General features: G+C 38.1%; 1 protein-coding gene across 4 annotated transcripts; it reads right to left on the reverse strand.

Annotated features, from left to right (window-relative positions):
• Positions 1 to 313: 313 nt before the first annotated feature.
• LOC136707410 (phospholipid scramblase 1-like) lies at positions 314 to 13,933 on the reverse strand. Of its 4 annotated transcripts, none has more exons than XR_010804215.1 (10): positions 13,713 to 13,933; positions 6,384 to 6,419; positions 5,723 to 5,800; positions 5,252 to 5,337; positions 4,988 to 5,030; positions 3,655 to 3,875; positions 2,599 to 2,760; positions 2,034 to 2,195; positions 578 to 665; positions 314 to 484 (listed from the first exon to the last, which is right to left on the reverse strand). XR_010804215.1 is itself a non-coding variant. In XM_066681459.1 (10 exons), exons 2-9 carry the CDS (start codon positions 6,394 to 6,396, stop codon positions 633 to 635), a joined length of 798 nt encoding a protein of 265 aa, XP_066537556.1. In that variant the 5' UTR covers positions 6,397 to 6,419; positions 13,713 to 13,933; the 3' UTR covers positions 314 to 484; positions 614 to 632. The 4 variants fall into 4 exon arrangements, 3 of the variants coding, with proteins under 3 accessions (XP_066537556.1, XP_066537555.1, XP_066537557.1); XM_066681459.1 differs by having other exon boundaries at positions 614 to 665; XM_066681458.1 differs by having other exon boundaries at positions 607 to 665.
• Positions 13,934 to 24,173: the final 10,240 nt, after the last annotated feature.

The following is a 24,173-nucleotide window of genomic DNA, read 5'->3' on the forward strand; positions in this document are numbered from 1 at the left end:
TCCAATTACTGGGATTTAAACGGCATTTAAACTCCTCTTGTTAGCACTTGGCATTGAGCTTGGTGAGGTTCGTGTGTGGTTGTTCAGTAGATGAATTGAGTAGTAATAAGAGGTGTCTACATAATTTTGAACGCTAATTCGTACTGGCAGAGGGTTTTCAGAAGTTCCTACTACGGGGTTTCAACAGTTGGAGCACCTGGTGACATCTTGCACTCTGGCGCCATCTACAGGTCATAAAATGAAAATATAAATGTATTATTTAAAATATTACATATTAATGTAGAGAAAGACATAACATCGTATAAAACACTGAAAGAGCTCCAATGAGTGTTGCAAATATTTATAAAATATAATAAGCATTTGTATGAAATTATTTATATACAAAGCATAAATTTTCCTGTAATTTCCATTGATATCTTTGGTAAGCCCGTAGTGTTGCCTGATAGCAAATCCTGATATGTGTATTCCCCTCAAAATGGTGACACTAGAAAAGACAAAAATACATATTACGTTTTAATAACAATAGATTTACATAGAATAAATAAGTTTATCAAAAACAATGTCTGTTTATACATACATTATAAAGTGTTTAAATTGAAGGCAAACCTCTTACACAGACACCCGTGATCCACTCAGTTTTGCTTATATTCAAAGAACATAAAATCCTTAAAAAAATAAAAATAAAATACAGGAGATTAATTTAGACTGGGTTAGAACTCACATTAGCCTAATTATAAGTTTCTCTTTTATAAAATGTTTTCAGTATATAATCTGCATCTTCCATATGTCTGCATCATTAAACACTACTTATTTTTACTGTTATTGTCATTTTAAGATTTATAGAGAAAATGTAAACGAAAAAGGACAGTAGTATTGGCATAGCAGCAAGAAGCTGATTGGATGTCAAATCTGTCTCAGCTGACTTTGAAATATTACCACCTTTGAATTTGTAAAACTGAATTATTTTTGCACTGAAATTATGCGTCTGAATATAAGTGCTCTTGAATAGAACTCGTGAATTTTCAAGAACATGTTTTCACTGTTATTATTCAAGGTTAATAAATTCAGATAAAAAAATTCAAGCTTAAAAAAATTCAAACAATATATTTCAAAGTTGCTCAAATTCTGTACGAAGTTCAGACGCCAAAATACGAGTTACAAAAAATTCAGATACAGATGAGCAATCGATTCATTAGGATTTTCTCTTTCACCTTAAATTCTGCAGTAGTTGCATTCTGTCGCGAACACAATATTATATTGTGTCTGTAGTGAGCCTTTCAGATTTTTGAGACACTTTGAAAATAAAGAGATAATATCCGCGGAAGGAAGATAAACGTGTATATTTTCCACGGTGTGGAAGTTGTGTTGGTATTTCGCCATCTAGCGGCGACAGAATGCAACTAGTGCAGCATTTAAGGTGAAAGTGAAAATCCTAATGAATCGATTGCTCATCCTTTGTATCCCGGATGTGTATCTGAATTTTTTGTAACTCGTATTTTGGTATCTGAATTTTGTACCGAATTTGAGCAACTTTGAAATATATTGTTTGAAATTTTTTGAGCTTGAATTTTTTTATCTGAATCTATTAACCTTGAATAATAACAGTGAAAACATGTTCTTGAAAATTCATGACAGATTTGCTTCCATAGTCAGGCCATTATGACATCTAAATTCTTTTTATCCCCTACAATTTTGTAAATCAAATATATTTAAATTGTGTCATACCTCACATTATTAAACACTCATTATACTGACACCTGGTGGTCTGGATGTGTCAAAGATTCTGTACTTATTTAAAATCATTTTAAACATGGCTTCCCCTATAAACAGGGGCCTGTACTATGGAGCATAAATATGTTTGTTGAGGGACTTCAAATTTACATTGCATTCTTCATCTCTTGGTTTGCATTTCATTGAAAAACATGAACATAATAATCAAATAATTGAGAATTTATTTAACAAGTTATTGTTTTGTGCTGTGTTTGGTTTGTTTATTTGTTGGGAAAAATGACTGGCTTTAAATCTGTGCTTACGATGAGAAAGCAGGCCCCGAAGAGGAGAGCTTTGATCTTCACGTCCAGATCAATGGGGAAATTTATGCCAAAATTGTCAGCATCTGTAAAGGCCTCTTGCACCAGTCCTGTCCACTGTTTACTGATCCTGCCCACATTGGCGGTCTCGTCCAGGGACAGAACCTGAGGAAAGACAAGAAACACAGACTCTGAAGTTTCACAACTAGGAAAACACCACAAAGCACAAGGTCTTGCTCTGATACACTTAACTGCATAAACACAGTGAACAATAAATTGTTGCTATCCACAGTGTTTTCATCAGAGTAGATCAATACTGAGCCATCACAGGTTCTAGGTAATAGTCTGCAAGTGAAATATACTTTACTTTTTAAACTGGTAAGAAAATACAGAAGAATGGAAACATGTATTGATAATGTAGTGATACTAACTTGCAAAGTTCGACCACTGACCTTATATCTGAGACTTAAAAACTGGCCTGGGCGGAAGATATTCATCACCGATACACATACATAATCTCTGCTATCCAGACCTAGGTGCCACATGTTTCCCCTTCTATGGACAGTACCTCAAAATTCACGTCTGCACAGCATTTACAGGCACAGAATGGACCCTTGATCTTCAGGACCCCCTCTCTCTGCTCGTTCTGAATAGTAAATTTGGGTAAAAATAGGTGCCAGTTCTGAATGACGTATCCGATTGGATTTCCGGGAGGAGCCTGGACCTCAAGCTGAATGGAGAACAAAAATATCTCATTTCAGTCACAGGAAGAAGGTCGTGAACAAACAAAGACACTAGAGGGAATGCATTAGGGAGATGCGGTTAATAATTTACTGTTTCTGAATTTCCCTCCCCACTGAGCTATAGCTTTCATCTTACAGGTCTGAACTGGTCAATATTTTTAGAAAATCTAAAGGAGCAATGTGTCAGTATTTATGAATTGACTTTATTGAATTGAAGTGACTTTATATTACTTATATTTATTTTTATTTAAAAAAAAAGGGCAACTCATATGAAGAAGAATCAATATCAATTTGTCATCCCTGAATGAAGCAGTTTATGCTCCATAGAGCGGGTCCCCCACATGTTTAAACAATCATTTTCTCCAATGATATTCTTCCTGTTATGGAAAAGCCTCTAGACAAAGACATCCTAATTTTTGTACTAAACCTATTTTAAACATGGTTGGCCAGTTTGGGGACCCCTTCTGTGCAGCGTAAACATATTCAGGGACTACACATTTTTGTGATTCTTCATTTCATGCGGGCTGCAATTTAAGATTTTTAAAAATGTATTTATTAATAAAACATCTCATTTTTTTTATTATTATTATTTATTTAACCAGGTGAGACCTTTTACAATGGAGACCTGGCCAAAAATGGCAGCAACACAGAGTTCCAACAAATAATAAACACAAAAATATATTCAGATTAACCTTATCTTTTCTATACAATGAAAACCTGGACCCAATTGACTTCACCATTACCTTAAAACTGTTCAATGGTACAATGTTTTCAATCAACTTTGTTAAGATAAATGTATAAATAATACATTTGGTGGTATAAGTAATGCATTGGCCAACAATTCAGTATTGAAGATGGATTTAAAGTGGATAATTTATTACCTCTTGCAGGCAGCAGGGACAGAAGCAACTGCTGCATCTATAGGGCCGAGAGATGGACATCACCTCCTGACCCATGTTGTCCTGGACATGGAGGACGAAGGAGCGCATGGGTCCACAGAACTGCCTGGTGCAGCAGTCCGTCTCCTCGGCCACGTAAAACACCTGCTGCCCGAGACTGTTCTTCACCACGTACTTGTTATTGGTCTCCCAGCCTAAAACAACTGAACACAGAAAAGCAAGAGGATGCAACTTCTAGAAATGCTCTTAGAACCCCCACAAACCAGTTCTTAGCAGCACAGAAAATAGCTCAGTTAAGCAGCAGAAGACACATAGTTTGCAAAGTGAAAAGAAAAAGAGAAGAGGTTTCTAGTTATGCAACCTACCATTTGTTACTTTTGTTAAACCAAATATATATATATATATATATATATATATATATATATATATATATATATTAATAACAATAAAAATCCTTCCCTGGAGTGTGACCTTACACCATCTGGAGGACTGGACCAACCCAGAAAACACCTGTCTGAGTGTATAGCCAAAGTTTAAAAGGGCACAAAATGTACCACGTTTCCAAAGTGAGCACAGTTCTGGGGTCTTAATGCAACATCTGTGAGGTGTTTGCATCAAAATAATATAAATCTCAAACAACAGAGCACTTTTGTCCCCTAGTCTAAACAGCCCTGTTCAGAACGACTGATTTAAATCCTTGCTGAGAACAAGCCTCTTTTCACTTTCAAACCCAGGAACCCCAGGAGTGAGGTGCAAGGAGCAGAAAAGCTTGTGTTGGTCACTTCGTTTTACTCTCTTTCTTCTCTGTTGTAGTTTTCACCGTATTCATTCATACTCTTATTAATTCATCAAAGGAAAAAAAAAAAGGGTTTGATTTCACAGTTTGTGGGCTGGCAGTAGCTTTGCCCTAAAAACATCTGAACAAGTATGCACAGATCCCTGACCTTAATCTTATCAAACACCCGTGGGATGACCTAGAGGTATTCATAAAGTTCATATACCTGTGCTTTGTTAGTTTTTATTTAACATTACAGTGCAGTAAGTAATTATTCCTTAATGATTAAAACCACTCCAACAGCAGTGCTGTGTCTGATACATTCATATCATATTATTGACATATAAGTCAAATTCAACTATACTGTGCACTATTTCCTGTTGGGAAAGTTGACAACCACTATACCTGTTATAAATTCTCCTAAAAGGTGCAGCCATCGAGGCTTCTATTTGCTCATGTCATTAACCTTTGAGCTAGTGTTAATGTGGGTTGCCAAACCGTCACATAAGATGTAATGTCAACAAATGTAACAAAGCTTACCCTCGGCCAGCTCTACTTTCTGATGGATGAGGAGCTGGTCAATCTGGCCAATGCAAAGAGAAGGGAAAGTCAAAGATTGCATAACTACCCATATACACATTTTCTGTAGGATAACAGTGCTCTGTTATATGGGAAAGACTATGCCAAACCCTTATTAGTGGGTGTTGAATGTGCTTAGTCATTACTGATAAATATCTTTATTTTTGTCTATTTTCCATCCACCAGACAGACACCGTGACTTTTGTTGATAACACTTGACCTCACCTGAGTGAGATACTCCAGCCCAGGGGGGCAGCCGAGAGGCCGCTGTGGGACAGGCATCATCATAGGAGCCTGAGGGGGAATGTATCCTGAGAACAGTCAAAAATATTAACATTAGTCTACATTTATATATCATTATTTTGAATAATAACTAAAACAATAATAATTTAGATTGTATATGCTTAACAAAACTTAATTCTACATGTTTATCCATGTTTTATAAGTTTATCCAATATATATCCAATATATTATTCAATGTGTGACATGTTCTGACTCTACATTGAGTTGCTAGTGAGCAATGAGAAGAGAAGAGAAGCCATCTCCAAAATGGCTACTATGAAAGAACATTAAAGTATTATCCATTAATAAGTTATCAATTAATAAGGAACCATAATGACACTCTACAAAACAATCTACTTTTTGACACTCTACTTTTTTGTTATCTTTGTTACAGATATGTGATGTAAAACATACCGGGTGGAACTGGCACTTGACCATAATTGGGAGCAGGATAAACGTTATTTCCTTTTAGCTGAAAATCAATAGTGTTACCTGTGAAATCAGTTGAATTTGAAAGAGTTAAAATTGGCAAAATACAAAGTTTAACTAATGAAAAAAAATAATAATAATTATCATCTGTACTGTATTACCCAACTACAAAAAAAATTAATACTATAGTTGGCTACTACAAACAGCCAAGATCTGTTCAGCTAACATTGCTAACATGCACTAGATCTAATCTAATTTGTAGTATCCATTTTTAGAAGTAAGAAGTTCTAAAAGACTTTAATCGCATATTCAACTACATTTGTAAATTTGTTAATTTTGATTATTTTTGGGATTTAGGACTGGGTTAAGTCTCTTCGTCCAGGCTTGAATCCTAATTAAACAACTCTTGTAGACTGAGAAATTATGGTTTTATTGACCTCGTCATAGCCTATACGACCCAGACTTTAACCTTATCTATAAACATGAGATACATGATGAACATGAGGTACAAAATAAATGTACCTTGATCATGTTTAACAAACTCGATTCTCAGTAGCTATGTCAAAGCTATATTTTGTCCCTACACATTTATTGACTCGCCAGATGTGGAGTTAATATTTGCTGAGGAATGTTTTAACACACTTACCACTCGAAGCCATGATGTTTTCCTGAGGTTTTCTCTCTGAGTATGTGAACAGAAAAACAATTTTTTTATGTGGTGCAAATGTGACCTGATAAAAGTGAAGAAATGTTACCAGTATATGAACACTGTCAACTGACATTTAAGTGTAAAAAAAGTGGTAGACGCTAAACAGACAGGTGTGATGACTGAATCATAAGGGCAAGAGTTAATATCTTTCAGTTCAAATCACTCTCTCACACTGCTGAGGTTAAAAACAATCTGCTAAAGTTATAACATAAAGCATAAAAATGCTCAGTTCCACCTTAAATGGCTATATTTCAAGAGGCTAAAATGAGCTTATTTAAATGTTGGCTTATTTAAATGGATGACTTTACATGGCTGAATTTTGTTTTTTAGTTTGTTTATGCTATTACTCAATTAATCTTTTTAATATTATTATTATTATTAGTAGTAGTAGTAGTAGTAGTAGTAGTAGCATTTTGATATACTCAGGAAAGCTATTTTCATTGGGAAAATATTAACGCTTCACTGTTAGCATTTGTGACAATTACTACTGTAAGTATGGATTTAACTATGTAAAAGCATATTTACATTATTTATCTTATTCTGGTGGATCTTACTTTGTGTGCACATTCTCTTTTGACTTTCCAGGTCACAGAGTTAATTTGTGTAGGTTTGCATCAGCGTACTTCCACTCAGAATAAAGAAGTTCAAACAATGCATAGCCTTTGGAATAATAGGAGGGGGTTATAGGAGGAAATACTGCCTTTCATTATGACCTCTGAAAGGTAAAACCCAATGTTCTAAGCTATTTACATATAGGTTACACAAAGAAAAAATCCTTCATATCCATATGTATATTTACCCTTTTTTAATTATGCCCCACCACACCTGAGCTGTGGCCTAAAGGCTAGTGGGATTTGAAATAAAGACTGACTTTTCAATTCCCTTGGCTGGCAGGAAAAATTGGAGTTGGGGAGTAAGAGGACTGCATTTTCTCCTCCCTCAATTTCCATGGCTGTGTTGCCCTTGAACAAGAAACTCTAGGTGTGTGTGTGTGTGTGTGTGTGTGTGTGTGTGTGTGTGTGTGTGTGTGTGAGAACTACCAAAGAATATATTTTTCTTAAAAAAAAATAAAGAATGTTTTGACCCCAAAAATGGAAATGCCTGTTCAGTTAGTTTTAGGGGTTATATTTATTTATTTATTTATTTATTTATTTATTTATTTATTTTTGGAAAACTGGTATCAGAACTATAGAGAAGCTAAAGAAATATTACCTAATATTAATGTTAGCATTTAGCTTTGAACAGTATAATTTCTGATACAGTTGAAAAATAAAACCCATGAAAAATATGTGCTTGAATTTGCTCGTATCTTTAAATAAAAGCTACCAGGCTAACATAGCTAAAAAGTCTTTAGCTATTAGCCTCAAAGTTTCAGTGAAAACTAAAGCAACGTTTGGACACCAAAATATTGGGTGGTCAAATATTCTTAGGGCTAAGAATGTTGTGAATGGGCTATATTCTTAGGGCTGAGAATGGTGTGTTGGGACTCACACTGACTCCAAGACAGGCTCTGTATCCAGAGAAAATGTTCATTCATAATTTTAAATTTTAAAAAGTAAAAGGAAATTTAAAATGACTTTCTAAAATTTTTAACATGGAAAAGAAACCTAGCTTAATTTATTAAAACAATGACCTTTATGAACACAAAACTGCTCCCACATATTACTGCACAAAAACGCAACCTACTAAAGTTAAACTTTTTAGAATGAACTCCCAGAAATCCCATTTAGAATCAAGATAACTCCAAAAAGGAAGAAAAACAAAACAAACTAAACTTCCATTGTTTATCTGGACTTTGATGGATGATAGCTTGGACCTAGCTGTGTGTTTCCTTTTATGAGAATTGTTTTGGGTGGGTGAGAGACTTCCTGGTAGACTGGTAGACAAACATTTCAATCAGATTTGTGCTAGCTTATAAAGAACCAAAACATTAAGAATTCATGTTTAATATGATATTTAGGTACACAGTGTGACACTCCATAATCAGTGAGTGCAGCCGCTGTAAGGTTCACTCATTGTGGACAAAGATATTCAGGGTGTAATGCCATAGATAAACATGAAACTGAGTGGAACACACTGGAGCAGCTATACATGAGCCTAAGCCCACTATGCTCAGTGTCAAGTGCCAGCTTGAGGTGTATAAAACTCAAACACTGGGCTGTGTAGAAGTGGTGCTTCATCCAACACAATTACCACTGCCAACTGTAACTTGATAAAGCCTTCTACATCTAGTGATTTTAAACATTTAGTTTTAGCACTGTGTATGATGTATCTATATAGTTGTTAAAGTGATGATCTGTACCAGTCCACAGTTTGGGTCTGTGTTAAAAAGCTTTATCACTTTGCAGTTAAAGCTGGCAGTAAATCTCTCTGTATTGGCAGGTGCACTGTAGATAACATTATAGTTATATAGCTGGTGGTATTGGAGGGGGATGAGTTAACCTTTTTAATGGCTCATTTATGAGTACCATGTGACTTTTACAAGACATTTTGCAACTTCCTGAAGATTCAAAGTTTGAGCTTTTTAACTTGCCATGATAGGAGTTATTCTCTGCTATTTTTTTTTAACCAAATAGAACAGAGAAATTCATTAGAGCTTAACGGGAGACAAAAGATAAGCATGGGAATCAGCACTTACCCTCATGTAACTTAATCCTGTCCTAAAGCTAGCCATGTTGTTCTAACACTGAAATTCCTCAGCATGCTCTAAACAAGGTCACATTTTCTGTAGGCCATCTTGAAAACGTATATATTTTTTAATATATTTTGTAGAAACAAATAGGTAATTAACATGTAAAACGTGGAGGACATTTATTATCTCCCTCCACCACCAATCAAACACACCTTGCATAATGTTACAAAACCCTCCCACCACCCACTATCTTTCTAAATCTGCCTTTAGGTTGTGATGGAAAATACAAAGTATAAATATAAGGGGAAAAAATCTGCAATCTACAGTTGTTCTGCTGTTCTCAATGTTCTCAGGCCGTCTCACTTAATCTAAGGTGTTGATTTGCATTTAATGAAATAGTTAGAGGTCACGGAGGCAGTGTGAGACTTTAGATGGCTATGTTGAGATTCAATCCAACCAAATTCTTCTGTCTTTTTCATATTTTCTTTAAAGGTCAGAAATGCTAAAAAGGTAATGTACCATAAGTGAGTTACAGAAGGGGTTCTGATTTGACTTTCACCACAAATCATAATATATGGGAAATGGAAGAAGTCTGATTCATGAGTAATGAGTTAATAAATTTGTGACTTGACTTGAGTCTAATACTTGAGGTCCAAACACTGACACAGCTGTTCAAAGTGTTTATGCTATCTATAACTATCTGCCTCCTAATAAATGGTAAAAGGCCACAAATCTCATCATTAAGAAAAGCACTAGGTTCTCTCTACTCTATGGTATATTTTTATGGATGGATGGATAGAATATTTCTATCCATCCATCCATTTTCCACTGCTTATCAGAGTCCGGGACGCAGGGGAAGCAGTCCGAGTAAAGAAACCCAGACCTCCCTCTCCCCAGCCACTGGGGAGCATACCGAGGCATTCCCAAGCCAGTCGAGACACATAGTCTCTCCAGCGTGTTCTTGGTCTTCCCCGGGGCCTCCTCCCCATTGGACATTCCAGGAACACCTCACCAGGAAGGCATCCAGGGGGCATACGGACCAGAAGCCCAAACCACCTCAACTGGCTCCTCTCGACGTGGAGGAGCAGCGGCTCCACTTCGAGTCTCTCCCGGATGTCCGAGCTCCTAACCCTGTCTCTAAGGGAGAGTCCAGACGCCCTGCGGAGAAAACTCATTTCAGCCGCTTGTACCCGTGATCTCGTTCTGTCCGTCACTACCCAAAGTTCGTGACCATAGGTGAGGGTTGGGACGTAGATTGAACGTTAAATCGAGAGCTTTGCCTTTCTGCTCAGCTCCCTCTTCACCACAATGGACCGGTACACAGTTCGCATTCCTGCTGACGCTGCACCAATCCGCCTGTCAATCTCCCGCTCCATCTTTCCCTCACTCGTGAACAAGACCCCGAGGAATTTAAACTCCTCCACTTGAGGCAGGATCTCACTTCCAACCATGAGAGAGCACTCCACACTTTTCCAACTGAGTACCATGGAATCAGATTTGGAGGTGCTGATCCTCCTCCCTACCACTTCACACTCGGCTGCAAACTGGATTGAGAAGATCCTCAAAGTATTCCTTCCACCCCCTAATGACGTCCCCAGTCGAGGTCAACAGCTCCTCACCCCAACCATATTCAGTGTTGGTGGAGAACTGCTGAGTCGCCTGATTGTTTGCCAGAATCTTCTTGGAGCCGACCAAAAGATGTTTTCCATGTCCTCACCGAACTACTCCCACACCCGAGATTTTGCCTCAGTGACAGCTGAAGCTGCGAGCCGCTTGGCTCTTCAGTACCTGTCAGCTGCCTCCAGAGTCCCCTGAGCCAAGCATGCTCGATAGGATTTTTTCTTCAGCTTGACAGCCTCTCTCACCTGGGGTGTCTACCGCCAAGTGCAGGGATTGCCACCACGAAAGGCACTGACAACCTTGCAGCCACAGCTCTGTTCAGCCGCCTCAACAATGGAGGTTCGGAACATGGCCCATTCGGACTCAATGTCACCAGCCTCTCCCGGGATACAGTCAGAGCTCTGCCGGATGTGGGAGTTGAAGATCTTTCTGACAGGTTCCTCTGCCAAATGTTCCCAGCAAACCCTCAGCACACGTTTGGGCCTGACAGGTCTGTCCAGCATCCTCCCCCGCCATCTGATCCAACTCACCACTAGGTGGCTTGACTCTTGAGTCTAATACTTGAGGTCCAAACACTGACACAGCTGTTCACCACCAGGCGCTCCCCAAGGAGCCCCTCCCCCAGGCCTGGCTCTAGGGTGGGGCCCCGGTAACCCTACTCTGGGCAAGGGAAGCTGTGTCACTTTTGCTATTCTCTTCATCTGGGTCTTTATGGATCACTCTTGGTCTGGTCCATCACCTAGGACCACTTTGCCTTGGGAGACCATACCAGGAGCTATTGCCCCCGACAACACAGCTCCTAGGCTCACACAGGCACACAAACCCCTCCACAACTTTAAGGTGTTGATCCAGGGAGGGGTGAATATTTCTAACGATCATGAATTTGACCCCAACAAAGCTATAAAAAAGCAACTCAAGAATGTGTCTTAAGAACTTGGCACTCAAATGAGGGTGCAGTGACATTTCTGTAGGACCGTTGTCAAACAGGGTCTTATCAAAACACACATTTCCTGTCACAGCCCATTTCTAACATTCTTAACCACTGCACAGGGCTCAAAATGGACATTATCTATAAACATCCATAAAACTTGTCTAATCTGTGTAAAACAGGAAGATATGGGATTATGGAAGTTCTGGAACATGTATTAACACGCATTTACAAAACAGTCTGTCCCTCATCTGGTATATCAAACTGGGATGTCTCTAAGGAAACCAAGCTTGCAGAAACTTAGAGTGATTATCTTATGATTATGACGTATATAAACTACCTATATAAACTCTCTGTGAAAACGTCTTCTTTGTCCACATTCACATAGTACTCTGTGCTGTTGTGTGTTGACCACCTTAAGGTTAATAAACTACTTTATGATTGCAAATGCTCTGTTAGATTTCAATTCTTAATACTTGTACTTATTTTCTCCACCACACTGACCACTACTTTTCACATTCCCCCTGCTAACCCTGTAATAAGGTTCCATATAGTGTTATTATATATAGTGTTATATATAGCGGTGGATAATGGATGGATGGATATATAGTGTTATATATATATATATATATATATATATATATATATATATATTATATATATATTTATTATTTTTTTTTAACTACACCACTGGTATAAATTTAGGATCACCCCCACCATATTGCCAAATTCCCTGATTTCTAATAATTTAAAATTTTTTTACCATAAAAAGTATACCATAAAAGTACTGGGTAGGTACAGTGTCGCAGTCACACCACTCCAGGGACCTGAAGGTTGTGGGTTCGAGCACCGCTCCGGGTGACTGTGAGGAGTGTGGTGTGTTCTCCCTGTGTCTGTGAGGGTTACCCCCGGGTGGCTGTCTGTGAGGAGTGTGGTGTGTTCTCCCTGTGTCTGCGTGGGTTTCCTCCGGGTGACTGTCTGTGAGGAGTGTGGTGTGTTCTCCCTGTGTCTGAGCGTAATTATTTTAGATTATATATTTAGACAACTGATAAAGCAGATGAAATATTGGATGGGATATTTGGAGGGACCAGGTGGAAAAAAAACCCAAAATACTCACATTAAATTTCAATGTAATGTCCCAGGTTTAAGTTGGAATCTCAGTCAGAAACGAATAATTTTTAAGTAAATAATAATCAATAACCCAAGAAAACATAAAGTATTACTTCTTCCCTTTCAGCCCAGATTACACATTATATACAAACAGTGTAAAACTATATTCTCACGTTCCATTAAATTTTATATAAACACACGAGGACACACACACGTAAAGACTCACATGGTGGACAGTAAGAGAACATTGGACTGGCTATATCTGCGACATCTGGTTCCAATCACCCTCATTATGAAGAAATCTGTGAGTTTCTTTCCAAACAATTATTCCATATCAAAAATTTATTAATTTTACATTTACATTAAACATTTATTATAAAGGGGCGGCACAGTGGCACAGCAGGTAGTGTCGCAGTCACACAGCTCCAAGGGCCTGGAGTTTGTGGGTTCGATTCCCGCTCCGGGTGACTGTCTGTGAGGAGTTGGTGTGTCCTCCCCGTGTCCGTGTGGGTTTCCTCCAGGTGCTCCGGTTTCCTCCCACAGTCCAAAAACACACGTTGCAGGTGGATTGGCAACTCGAAAGTGTCCGTAGGTGTGAGTGTTTGAGTGAATGTGTGTGTGTCTGTGTTGCCCTGTGAAGGACTGGCGTCCCCTCCAGGGTGTATTCCCGCCTTGCGCCCGATGATTCCAGGTAGGCTCTGGACCCCCCGCGACCCTAAATTGGATAAGCGGTTACAGATAATGGATGGATGGATGGATTTATTATAAAGGAGACTTATTTTTTACATCTTTGCCAGATTATTTTGAAATTCTGTTTCTGAAAGTTTAGATCCCTTATACATACAAGATATGGGCAATTGTAAATGGTTAGAGAACTGTAGTGTTGGAATTATATTATATTACATTATATGATCAAAAACTTAAGATGAAAAAAACACCCCAACAAAACAATATAGATAACTGATTATTTACCTACCTTAGGATCTGCGGTGTGACAGCAATATGCCAAACTGTTTTAGATTTTCCAATATTTTCCCAAATATGAGGAACAGTTCCTTCCACTGTGGATAACAGCTTGTTGCTATCCACTCAGCTGAAGCGAGGGTTATGCAGTATGTTGCAATTTAATACAAGATTTTGTGATGAAGCAGCTTCTTTGAACTCCAGTGGCTCTCGGCTGAGCACTGAGCTCTTCTGTTTGCCTTACACACTTAAAAACACACACACATTCTCACGTTCAGTCAGCTGAGACAAGGAAGCCACACCCTCTAACCAAGGAAATACAAGCAATGTCCTTTTATTTGCCACTGGTACTGCTGAGTAATATGACCACTCTCAATAGAATAATGATTTATAATTCAAAGACCCAACAGCTATATATGCATTTTAAAATCATTTATATATTATAGTAGTAGAAGTATAGTAGTGTATGTAAATGTTGGCCTTGAATGCATCCTTCATGCTTTTCTTGACTTTCAGTTCCGCAAAAAAATCAACATGGATCCTCCCTCCACTCCTGCAGAGTTCAGTTACAGAAGTTGGCTGCATGTGCCTGGCGAACAACACAGAAACACTAGGCAAGCCTTGGTGGGGAAAGGTGTGGGTGGGTGGGGGGAGGCCATTTGAGTTTGTAATTTGACACTGCGATTAATAATAGCTGAAATGAAAGGGGCATTGTGGCAGATTGCAAAGACTCATCATCTAAATAGGCAGGAGTCAAAACACAGGCATGCAGGTACATGCCAGGTTAATCCTTAATTAGAGTCCAAAAATAAGGCAAGAGTCAGTGAGTAGAAAAGAAAAACAAAACAAGACAAAAGTAATAAAGCTAGGGCTCCACAAACAGAAATGAAAAATATGGGTTTAAGTTTGTGAGCAAAGAAGTCCTTGATTGACTAGAGATATGTGGAGGGCTGATTGGGTGGAGCCAGGGAAGAGCAAGTGCACCACTGAACCAATCACTGTAGGGAGAGAGCAAATTAAGTCTGAAGAGAGGGGAGACAACATGAGCTTGTGCTGCATTCCATTTGAACTCAGATGTCAGTTTATTTAAGTTCCAAGTGGGAAGTTTCAACTGGCAATCACCCACAAGTCGGATTTCATACTTTGAATGTCACGAGAGCCTCACCAACAGTGAGTTCAGAATCCAAGATGGCCGCCTGCATATCAACAGTGTGTAAACACAGTAGTGTTATACAGTTTATTAGCACTTCTATCTATTAGTGACTCATTAAATCAGTCATACACACATTACTTTCCCACTGCTGTATGTGAATGCATTTCTGTGGTGTTTGGATGTATAAATTATCCACAGGTATAACATCACTAACAATGCTAACCAGGAACAAGCTAATAAAGGGAATAGGGTTTTCTTAATGTTTAACTGGAACACGCTCAGCTTGGGTTTGATGTCATTCCCAGCTCTGACATCTGACTTAGGAGGTAAATGGGACACAGTATTATTGTAGTATGGTTGGTTAGCATAGTGGATAACACAAGGGTTCGATTTCCTGTATGGGCAGGCCTTTTAATACTGCATTAGCTTACAGCTGTAACATGGAAACGACAATCTTCCAATTGACACAAATGTAAATAATGATAGTCCGGCTCTATAGTTTGCATATGTTTGCATAGGATAGAAAACCGGACACTGCAGACTGGGAGTGGCTCTGGACACTGTGTGCAGGGGCTACTGTGTGCAGGGTTCTGTTTAGTTTCTAATGATGGGCAGATAGTAAAATGTGTACCTGCCCATATCAGAGTATCTATAATCAGAACACTGAACCTGTGTTTATGAGAGATTGCAAAGACCGGCTTAAATTGCATTAAATGGACACAGCGAGAGCAGAGAAAAAAGAGAACCAAGCAAAAATGGTGAAAACGAGCAAAAAAATAAAGCAAAGGAGAACAGAAACATGAGAACCAAGCCAGAAGTACAGAAACAAGAGCTTGTGCTTGCTTGCTTCTTGTTGCTGTGCGCTTGGGGTTAGGGTTGTATGGGGGATATAAGCAGTGGCTCATAATTATTTAAAGGAACATGCACTAAAATCAGCCACTCTGAACATGGCTGTTCATACAGGGTAAAAAACTGCTGTGTTATTTGGTCCTTTTTGTACTTTGACCAAAGCACGTCACAGATGTTTCATTAAGAAAGAATTGTGTTCTCTTATGGACTAGAGTATGTCCTATATGTGCAATTACTTGACATTGTACAATGTACAACAAAATGTGTCTTCTTGATTTAACCCATCTGTGGCAGTGAACACACACTAGTGCACTAGGGTCTGTGAACACACACCCAGACCGCCGGGCAGCCATCCCTGGCGCCCTGGGAACCTCTAAAAACACAGAAGTGAGAAGTGAGAAATCTCAAGTTGTCTTGTTCCACAACATGATAAAAAAGAAAACCCTACCAGCACTGATAACAAGTGAGTTGGAAAAACTGATTAGCCTCCTCTTCCTTCGCTACTGTAATCCAGTCAATGGAAAAATCATTATGACAGACTGTGATTATGACAGTTCTGTGATTATTGGAAGGTTTTCCACACTTTTACAAAAGTAGAGGCATGCCTTTAGGCAGCCAAACTATGACTTCTTCTACAGCCATTTCCACATATGAATTCTTGAAAATGCCTGGACTTCATTTATTGCTCTTTTAGTCTATAGCTGGATTTTCATTGTCAGACACTTTCTGAACACAGGAAATATTTAGCATAATTTAGGGGTCGGCGCATGTTAACGTGCGCATGAGGCACAGCATGAATTCACTGTGAATTTTCCGATAAATTACCTGCTCAGTCAATCACAATGCATGTCTGAACATGGCTTCTAGGGATTAATATTTATGAGAGGTGTGTATTCAACTAGGCCTCGGTATAGGTATGAAATAAAGGACATGAAATTTGTTATATTTTTATGTTTCTAAGTAATCACCCTTAATTTTCATACATGTTAAAATTAGCGATTAGTTTTTTATTTACCTGAAAATACTCAAAATGACTGTGGCGATCATCAGAAAATGGTTTCCCATAGAGATCTTGTGCTGAGTCCCAACTGTGGGTGAAGGACTGATGTCTTGGAATCCAGTCACACAGCATGAAGCTTAAGTTTCCTCAAAATATTTGTGAAACAAAACTAATAATTGAACTGAGCTCATGTTGTCTTTATATCTCCTGAGAAAGTATCACGTCCTAGAGTCATTATAAAATTACCTGCATGCCCAACAGATGCAACCAAGAACTTATAGAATGTACCTCTATACCATGCAAGTATCCCTCCACAATGAATAAATTACATGTTAAAACCTTCCTGAACCAAAAAACCCAGACATCACACTGTGTTTACAAATATTTCATGTATTAACTTCCTGTGAGGAGCTTTGACTGGCTTCAGATGTTCGCTTCCTATCAACACGACTGAACCATTATGATTCTAACTTTCCATAGAAGTATTTTCAGATGAAGCAGCTTGAGCAGCAGGGTGCCACGGTGACCAGGCTCTTTGAGGGTCATCCCAGGAGGCCAGCGAATGCCTAATTAACTCCTGAGAGATGGTGGTTTGTTGAACTTGAAATGTGGAGGTCATATGTATAGACTTGGCTTGTCCTGATTAGTACCGTGTAATAAAAACAGCTTTGGGAGATGAGTCAAGTGAAACTTCATTAGAAATAAAACAAATGGTTTATTATAAAACTATACTGTAATTGTATGCTATTTCTCGATCGTAGAGTGGACAGAACAGACTGAAACACATGACTTTTTGCAGATCTGACACCTAGTCCACAGATACATCTGTCTTTTACTCTGTCTGTCCTCATGTAAATGTAAAAACATTCCTGAGTGCAGTCAAGGGCATGCCAAACCAGAAGGTGGCGATATAACTTTAATCATGAAACAAGGTTGGCCAATAAGATGCCTTACAAAACTGCACTATGCTGACAACATGTGCCATGCACATAATCACCTCATGTGATTACAGGAGTTAATGGCGCATATTCATCAATTACTAAAAATTGTTTACTAAACTTTAACTTACAAGCGCAAGAATTCAAATTTCATTTCTGTATTTCCTTAAACTATGCCATAGTTGTCATTGAAAAGACACATAAAAACCATGCTCAATAATGATATGATTCTTGGTTTGAATGCAAGAAACCCTGTAAAAAAACAAAAAAACGATAATAAATTTTAATCATCATTTAATCATTTCTTATTTCTTACTACTTTACTTGGGTAGTAGAATTCACACATTAAAGGAGCAATCAGTCATTTTCTTCAGTGATTCTTCTTTAAGTTATTCAGCGAGGAGACTGGAGACTGGATGCATCAGAGATCCTGTACTTGACTTGATTTCAAAATGGCTGCCCCAAAGTGTGGAGCGTTAACTGGTTCATTCCAAGACAACAAATCACAAAATATCGACTTAGTTAAAAAAAAACATTTTCATGCATTTAAGGCTTTTCAATAAAAAAAAGACCATTAGCTTTTTAACATGTGGTAAATAATAACTCACAATGAGAAAAGTGGTATATTGATTTGAAGTGGTAAATATTGATTTTGATGCTCAGATCCATTGGGAACTGCATTTCAAATTCACTTGCGTCTTTAAATATTTTACCCACGATGCCTTTCCACTGTTTGAGTATCCAGCCAACAGCTGAGGCTTCATCCAAGGACATTACCTCCCACCACAAAACGACATAATCTTTAGATTAATGGTCAGACATCAGGTTCATTTAGTCATGGGTCACTTGTGTGAGTCACATAAGGCCAAGCTGTTTCTTGTGGTCCTGGACAACAGGCAGGTAAACAGCATAATAATAGCACTAGCTCTATAAAATTAATGCCTTAAATAACACTATGTTACTGGTATTGTACATTAGCAGCAATAGATACTGTATGTTAAAATAAGTTGAAACCAAATCCTCTGGAGTAAGTATCTGACCTCACAATTTTTATGTGGCTGAATGCTGTCAAAGCAACACAGCAGTGTTTAAATATCTAGTACAGTATGTTACAGCAGCAAAACAACCAAACAGACTAACTACAGCACTGCTCACAGTACCTCACCACTGCTTTTGCCTTTTAAAGGTTTAAAAATCCATCACTCCATCTTAAAGTTCTTTAAGATGATATTAATGGAACCAAAAGTGGTTCTTCTATGTCATCACTCAAAGATCCTTTTGTAGCACCTTTATTTCTAAGAGTGCTGGGTGGTTTGTTAGGGATGGGCATCATCATAGGTGCCTGAGGGGGCACATTCCCTGAGCTGTAAGTTATGTAGACATGATTACACACTTCTGAGACAACCCTTGACTGGGAAGTTCCTTCACTGCCTAAGAAAATTCACAGGGGTTGAAAAGCTGCCGATAAACTTTGTGGTTTTGTCTTTGTGCTTACACAACCGGAGGGCTGTTTGCCAAAGAAATCATGAGATGAAGGGTTTACAAAACGTCCGTCTGGTTCTTTATGCCCTGAATGCTTGAGATTTACTGTAATTGGCAGCTTCAGGAAATTGTAATCCCTTCAGGTGCTCGTAGGAAGCTTCTGTTTACTCACAGATTATGCTCCAGTGACCAGTTCAGTGTCATTTTGGCCTGTCCATCAGAGAACTGCCTTTAGGACATTTAGGACACTGGAGGCAATCCTTCATGTTTGATTTAGACATATATAGTACTACTGCTCCCGTTTAGTTCTTCCTGGTTCAGCTGGGTGCCTCTGAGAGGGAGAGCTTAGCAGATGTGTTGTGAGATGTTGTGGGACCCAGTCCCTCTGGCTGTTACCACGTTTATGAAAAGCAGCTTGTTGCCAAACATTTTTTTTTTCTGAATGAAAGCAAAGGACCTATCAGAAATGTTGGTATTTGCCTGGACTAACAGAACAGGAATGCCATCTCTACACTTCTGCTCAGTCATATAATTTCAGTACTATGCCATATTGGCAGTATAAATGCAATCTGTTAAATACTGTCCATAATGTGGTGACCATGAACTTTGTGTGGACTGCTGCCATTTTGTGCACATAAGCAGCTTTTGGCCACCTGTGAAGATGGTGCCCTTGTGAGTTTGGAATACATGATTTGTGTATTCTGGCTGTTCATTTAGGTGTGTTACACCAGCTAATCATTCAGTGTTAATGTTGACAATTAGCAGATTTGTCTTTAATTTGTGGATAATGCGACTGAGAAATATGATGCAATCACCACTTTGGAGGTTGTTCAATCAGCCATCGTTTACTTTGAAGCAAACGAACAAATCACAAATAAAATGTAAATAAAAAACATTGATTTTGAAAATTCTGGCTTAAAAAAATTTCAGACAAAAATATTTAAATGATTTTAATAATAAAAAAGTGATCAAAAAATATCACAGCTTTTTTATTATAATTATTTTGCTGCTGTTTTTCTGCTCCTCATCCTAAATTTAAGGCATTGACTTCACTCAGGAAAAAAATACATTCTTTGTGCAGAGCCTTGTCATGAACTAGGAATGGGTGGATCGATACATAAATATGGATACTTCCAGACCTTGTATTAACTTTTAAGAATCAATTCTGGCTCCAAAATATTGATCTAATTTATTTATTTATTATGTACACACAAGCACAGAAAAATGCAGCACCATCATTCACTTGTCAGACTTTATCCAGGTTGTTTTTAACTGATAAGACAAGGTTTCTAACTGTTTCTAACTAACATATATATTCAGACATTTCCTGTGAAACAACAGAATGCCTCGTTAATTCAAATAGATATAAATAAATATTATTTGTATTATCTGTAACCGCTTATCCAGTTCAGGGTCGAGGGGGTCCAGAGCCTACCTGGAATCATTGGACGCAAGGCGGGAAAACACCCTGGAGAGGGCTAAATATTATTTAAACAATGTAAATATAGTTATTAAGTAAGTAAATACAATAATTAAAAAAAAATACATTTTATATTTTGCCCTTCTAAATCAGATTGTAACACTATTCAAATATTGGTATTAGTATCGGTATTGGCAGCAACAGTAAGGGTTTTTACCTGGTATTGGACTACATCACTATCATGAACCTTTTTTTCCTTTTCTTTTCCTACCTGGTTTACTCCCACAGTCCAAGCACATGTTGATAGGTGAACTGTGTGAGATTGCCCACTGGTGTCACCCTAAGTTTGGTGATTCCACTAATTTTGCCAAGGCCTGCATGCAGAACTGAGCTCAGTTACCTTCTTGATTCACCTTAAATCAGGGGTCTTCTCCCGTATTCAAATTCTGTCAAACCAAAGAGCCATTGTTAGATGGCATTGTTAAAACCAAGACCCCATGTTTTATAATAGAAGTCTCAATTTCTTTTAAGAATAAGAGAAATAAAAGCACAAACAAGAAGTTTAATCAGAGTCACTCCATATGAAATTAATTCTTCAGCAGAAGAGGACGTGAAACAGCATTGAAATTCTCACTCTGCCACTGTCCAGTCAGTTTTTCATGAATAATTAATATTTTTGTCTCACCTTCAACCATGTGAAAGGGAGTGTTGGGTTTCACTTCAAGTTAAAGCTGGAAAAACACAAACAGCAACCAGTCTCATGCTTCCCAAACAGAGAATCAATAGCCTGTGCAAAAGTTAAGACACTTTTGGTCATGAGATTTGACTTTGTTTGCCGAAGTAGACTTAATTTTTATTAAATAATCTACAGAGAACATGTGTGTTCATTTTAATGCAGAATTTTAACACTGTTGTCCTCCAATTTCTTCTCGGGTTTGAAATGTGGGTGGATATTGTTTTAAAGATAACTTTATTAGTGCCCTACCCACTGATGCTAATTGTAAATGCCATGCCTCATGTCTCTCGAATTGTTATATTTAAAATACGTTTGTGAAGCAACAATTTATTCCTGAATAAGGTGTCCTTTGTGACGTTGGAATTGCCTTCAGTGTCAACAAGTCCCTCATCTAGAGAGAACCATGTGCTACCTGTGAAGTGCCACCGCATCCTGACCCACTTTTATGACTCTGCTGGCCCCATTTCTGCTCACTGAGCTTGTTCTAGACCACATCTATTTTTATTGTCGTTGCGGTGTGCAGTCTGTAGAGGACACAAACATTTTACATTTTCCCAGGCTGGGTCTATAAAATTCTAACTCTAACTTCGTAAACATCAAGCAGTCTGCTCATTTGGCAGAATCATCTCGACCTCCCATCGAACAGGACACATTTCATTTGACTTAACCCATCGCTAGTAGAAATTCAAGTTGCCTCCTTATGGCTTAAGAACGAACACCCTTACAGCGCCCTCTTGGCTGTAGAGTCATGTCCAAATTTGCTTTCTGTTGTCATTTCAATATCTCCAACGATTCAAATGTAATTCAAACCTTGTTATACACGGATGTGAAGCTCTGGGTTCATTTGTCAAGTCTGTTCCCCTAGACTGCTGCTAGCATTTACACATACAGTAAATGGAACGCTAATCATTCTGTACAAAATCCTAAGAATAAATATTCTTTTAATCCTACTTACCTTTTTGTCATAGCCATGTTATTCTCCTGCATGTGCATCCTGCATCTTCTCGCTTTGCACAATGAGGTTGTGCCTTATACTGAGCAGTGACAAAGTTGAATCCACTCGTCTTTCTAAAACACCAGACCAACATTTCAAAGCATCACTAAAACACAGTAATTGGTTTAGACAGAATACGGACATAGTATAATCTGGACCTCACTGAGGAGTATTGATCTTAAATTGGTAATGCAGTTCTACACATACTCTTTCAACTTGTCAGCTTCCATATGTCAATTAATTCATTAATTTTATATTTCATTCTCATCCGAATTCAGTCACCCCCCATTCAATAGCAGTGAGTATAAAACTCTTAATGTCTTGTATTTTTTGTGAATGTTTGTCTGCACGTAGAGTTTTAAAACAGTAATTACACAGTGCAGCTCATTTAAATAAACATTTAATTTCTGAAATGGTTCTTAGGAAAGGTGTGATTATTTGAAAATGTTTTAAATATTTTCATATCTCATGAAATATTTTCATATCTTCATTTGCTCTTTCCCAGTTTTATGAAACATTTTTGAAGGACTGACCATGATCCCCATAAAAAGGACATTCAATGTCTTTAAGTTTTAAATGCAATGTTAAAACTAACTTCAAAACAATTTAACTGATGTGACTCAAAGACCCAACATCTTTCTTTTCAAAAGGTGGAACACAACCTGCTCAAGAATGACAGACTGATCAACAGAGAAGGGTATCTCTGCAGGCCGGAAGAACATTTAAAGCACTCAAGTACGTCGCTGGCTTTGAGATATGTAGTTGGCATAAAGGCTCTGGAGATTACCCAGAGGTTAAAGAGTCCTTATTATTTGTTTTTTGGAAAAAAAAGGGCTGATATGGAGCTGTTTCTAAAAGTTTGTGTTGATGAGCAGGGTGTCAGGGTCAATGTGATGTTTGTGGTTAAGCCATGCCCCTCACCACAGAATTTTTAAGGCATGGAAACTGGACTGTAGGCCCCTCACCTCAATTCTTAAGGCACAGATACTAGACTGCAGGGCACCTTGTACACCACAGTTCAGACAGTGTGTATATATTTTGATACTTTTAGAAACCTAGGCTGTCTGGTTAACTGTGATGTCCTGCTTTGCATAAAATGCCCTGTACAAAATATGTATCCTAGTTATTTTCTTTCTTCTAACAATTTTCTCTAACTAATGCAGCTCAAATTGCTGTTTGAGCATTGTTTGGAAGTTTAAGAGAATGTCAGTGAGTTCTTTGGGATATTGTGTTAGATTATTGTGTATTTTGCAGTACAGCTCTATGCCTGGTGACCATGTAATAACTGTTTTGTTTTCAGTATTAATATTGTACCCTGTAAACTTTGAGTACATTATATGGAGTTCATTTTCAGCATTATGTGATTTACAGACTTGTTTGTGGTTGGTTTAATATGTGAAATTCTTGCAATAAATAAAGAGAATAACCATTTAACTGAGACCACGTGCTGAGAATGATAATGTTTGCTTACATATGGGCTACTACTCACTTCCTAACAAGAGACATGACAGTAAATATGGGTTCATCAGCACAGCTCAGTGCTGGGGTGCTATATATTCCTCGCCTGGCATTAGGTTCATGTTCCTCTACTGCAGAGAATCCAATTCTATTGTAAGTGTTTCTCTACAGGGATTAGAGAGGCAGTGTGTGCACATGTGTTAGTAATGGGTACAACTTAATGTAGAATATATTAATTACAAATTTGCCCTCAAATATTTGTACATATGGTGTGTTTCTGAAATAAATTAAACTGAATAGTCACACGGCACGGTCGTGACTAGCTTTAACGTGAAGCATTGAATAGCACCCCCTCGTGGAGCAGTTTGGAAACGAGTGTCACACTACTTTGCATGCAACTTCCAAGACACCCATGAATAAGGATGAGTTTAAAAAATAAATATT

This window comes from Hoplias malabaricus, chromosome 9, assembly GCF_029633855.1.
Source record: "Hoplias malabaricus isolate fHopMal1 chromosome 9, fHopMal1.hap1, whole genome shotgun sequence".
Lineage (NCBI taxonomy): Eukaryota > Metazoa > Chordata > Actinopteri > Characiformes > Erythrinidae > Hoplias > Hoplias malabaricus.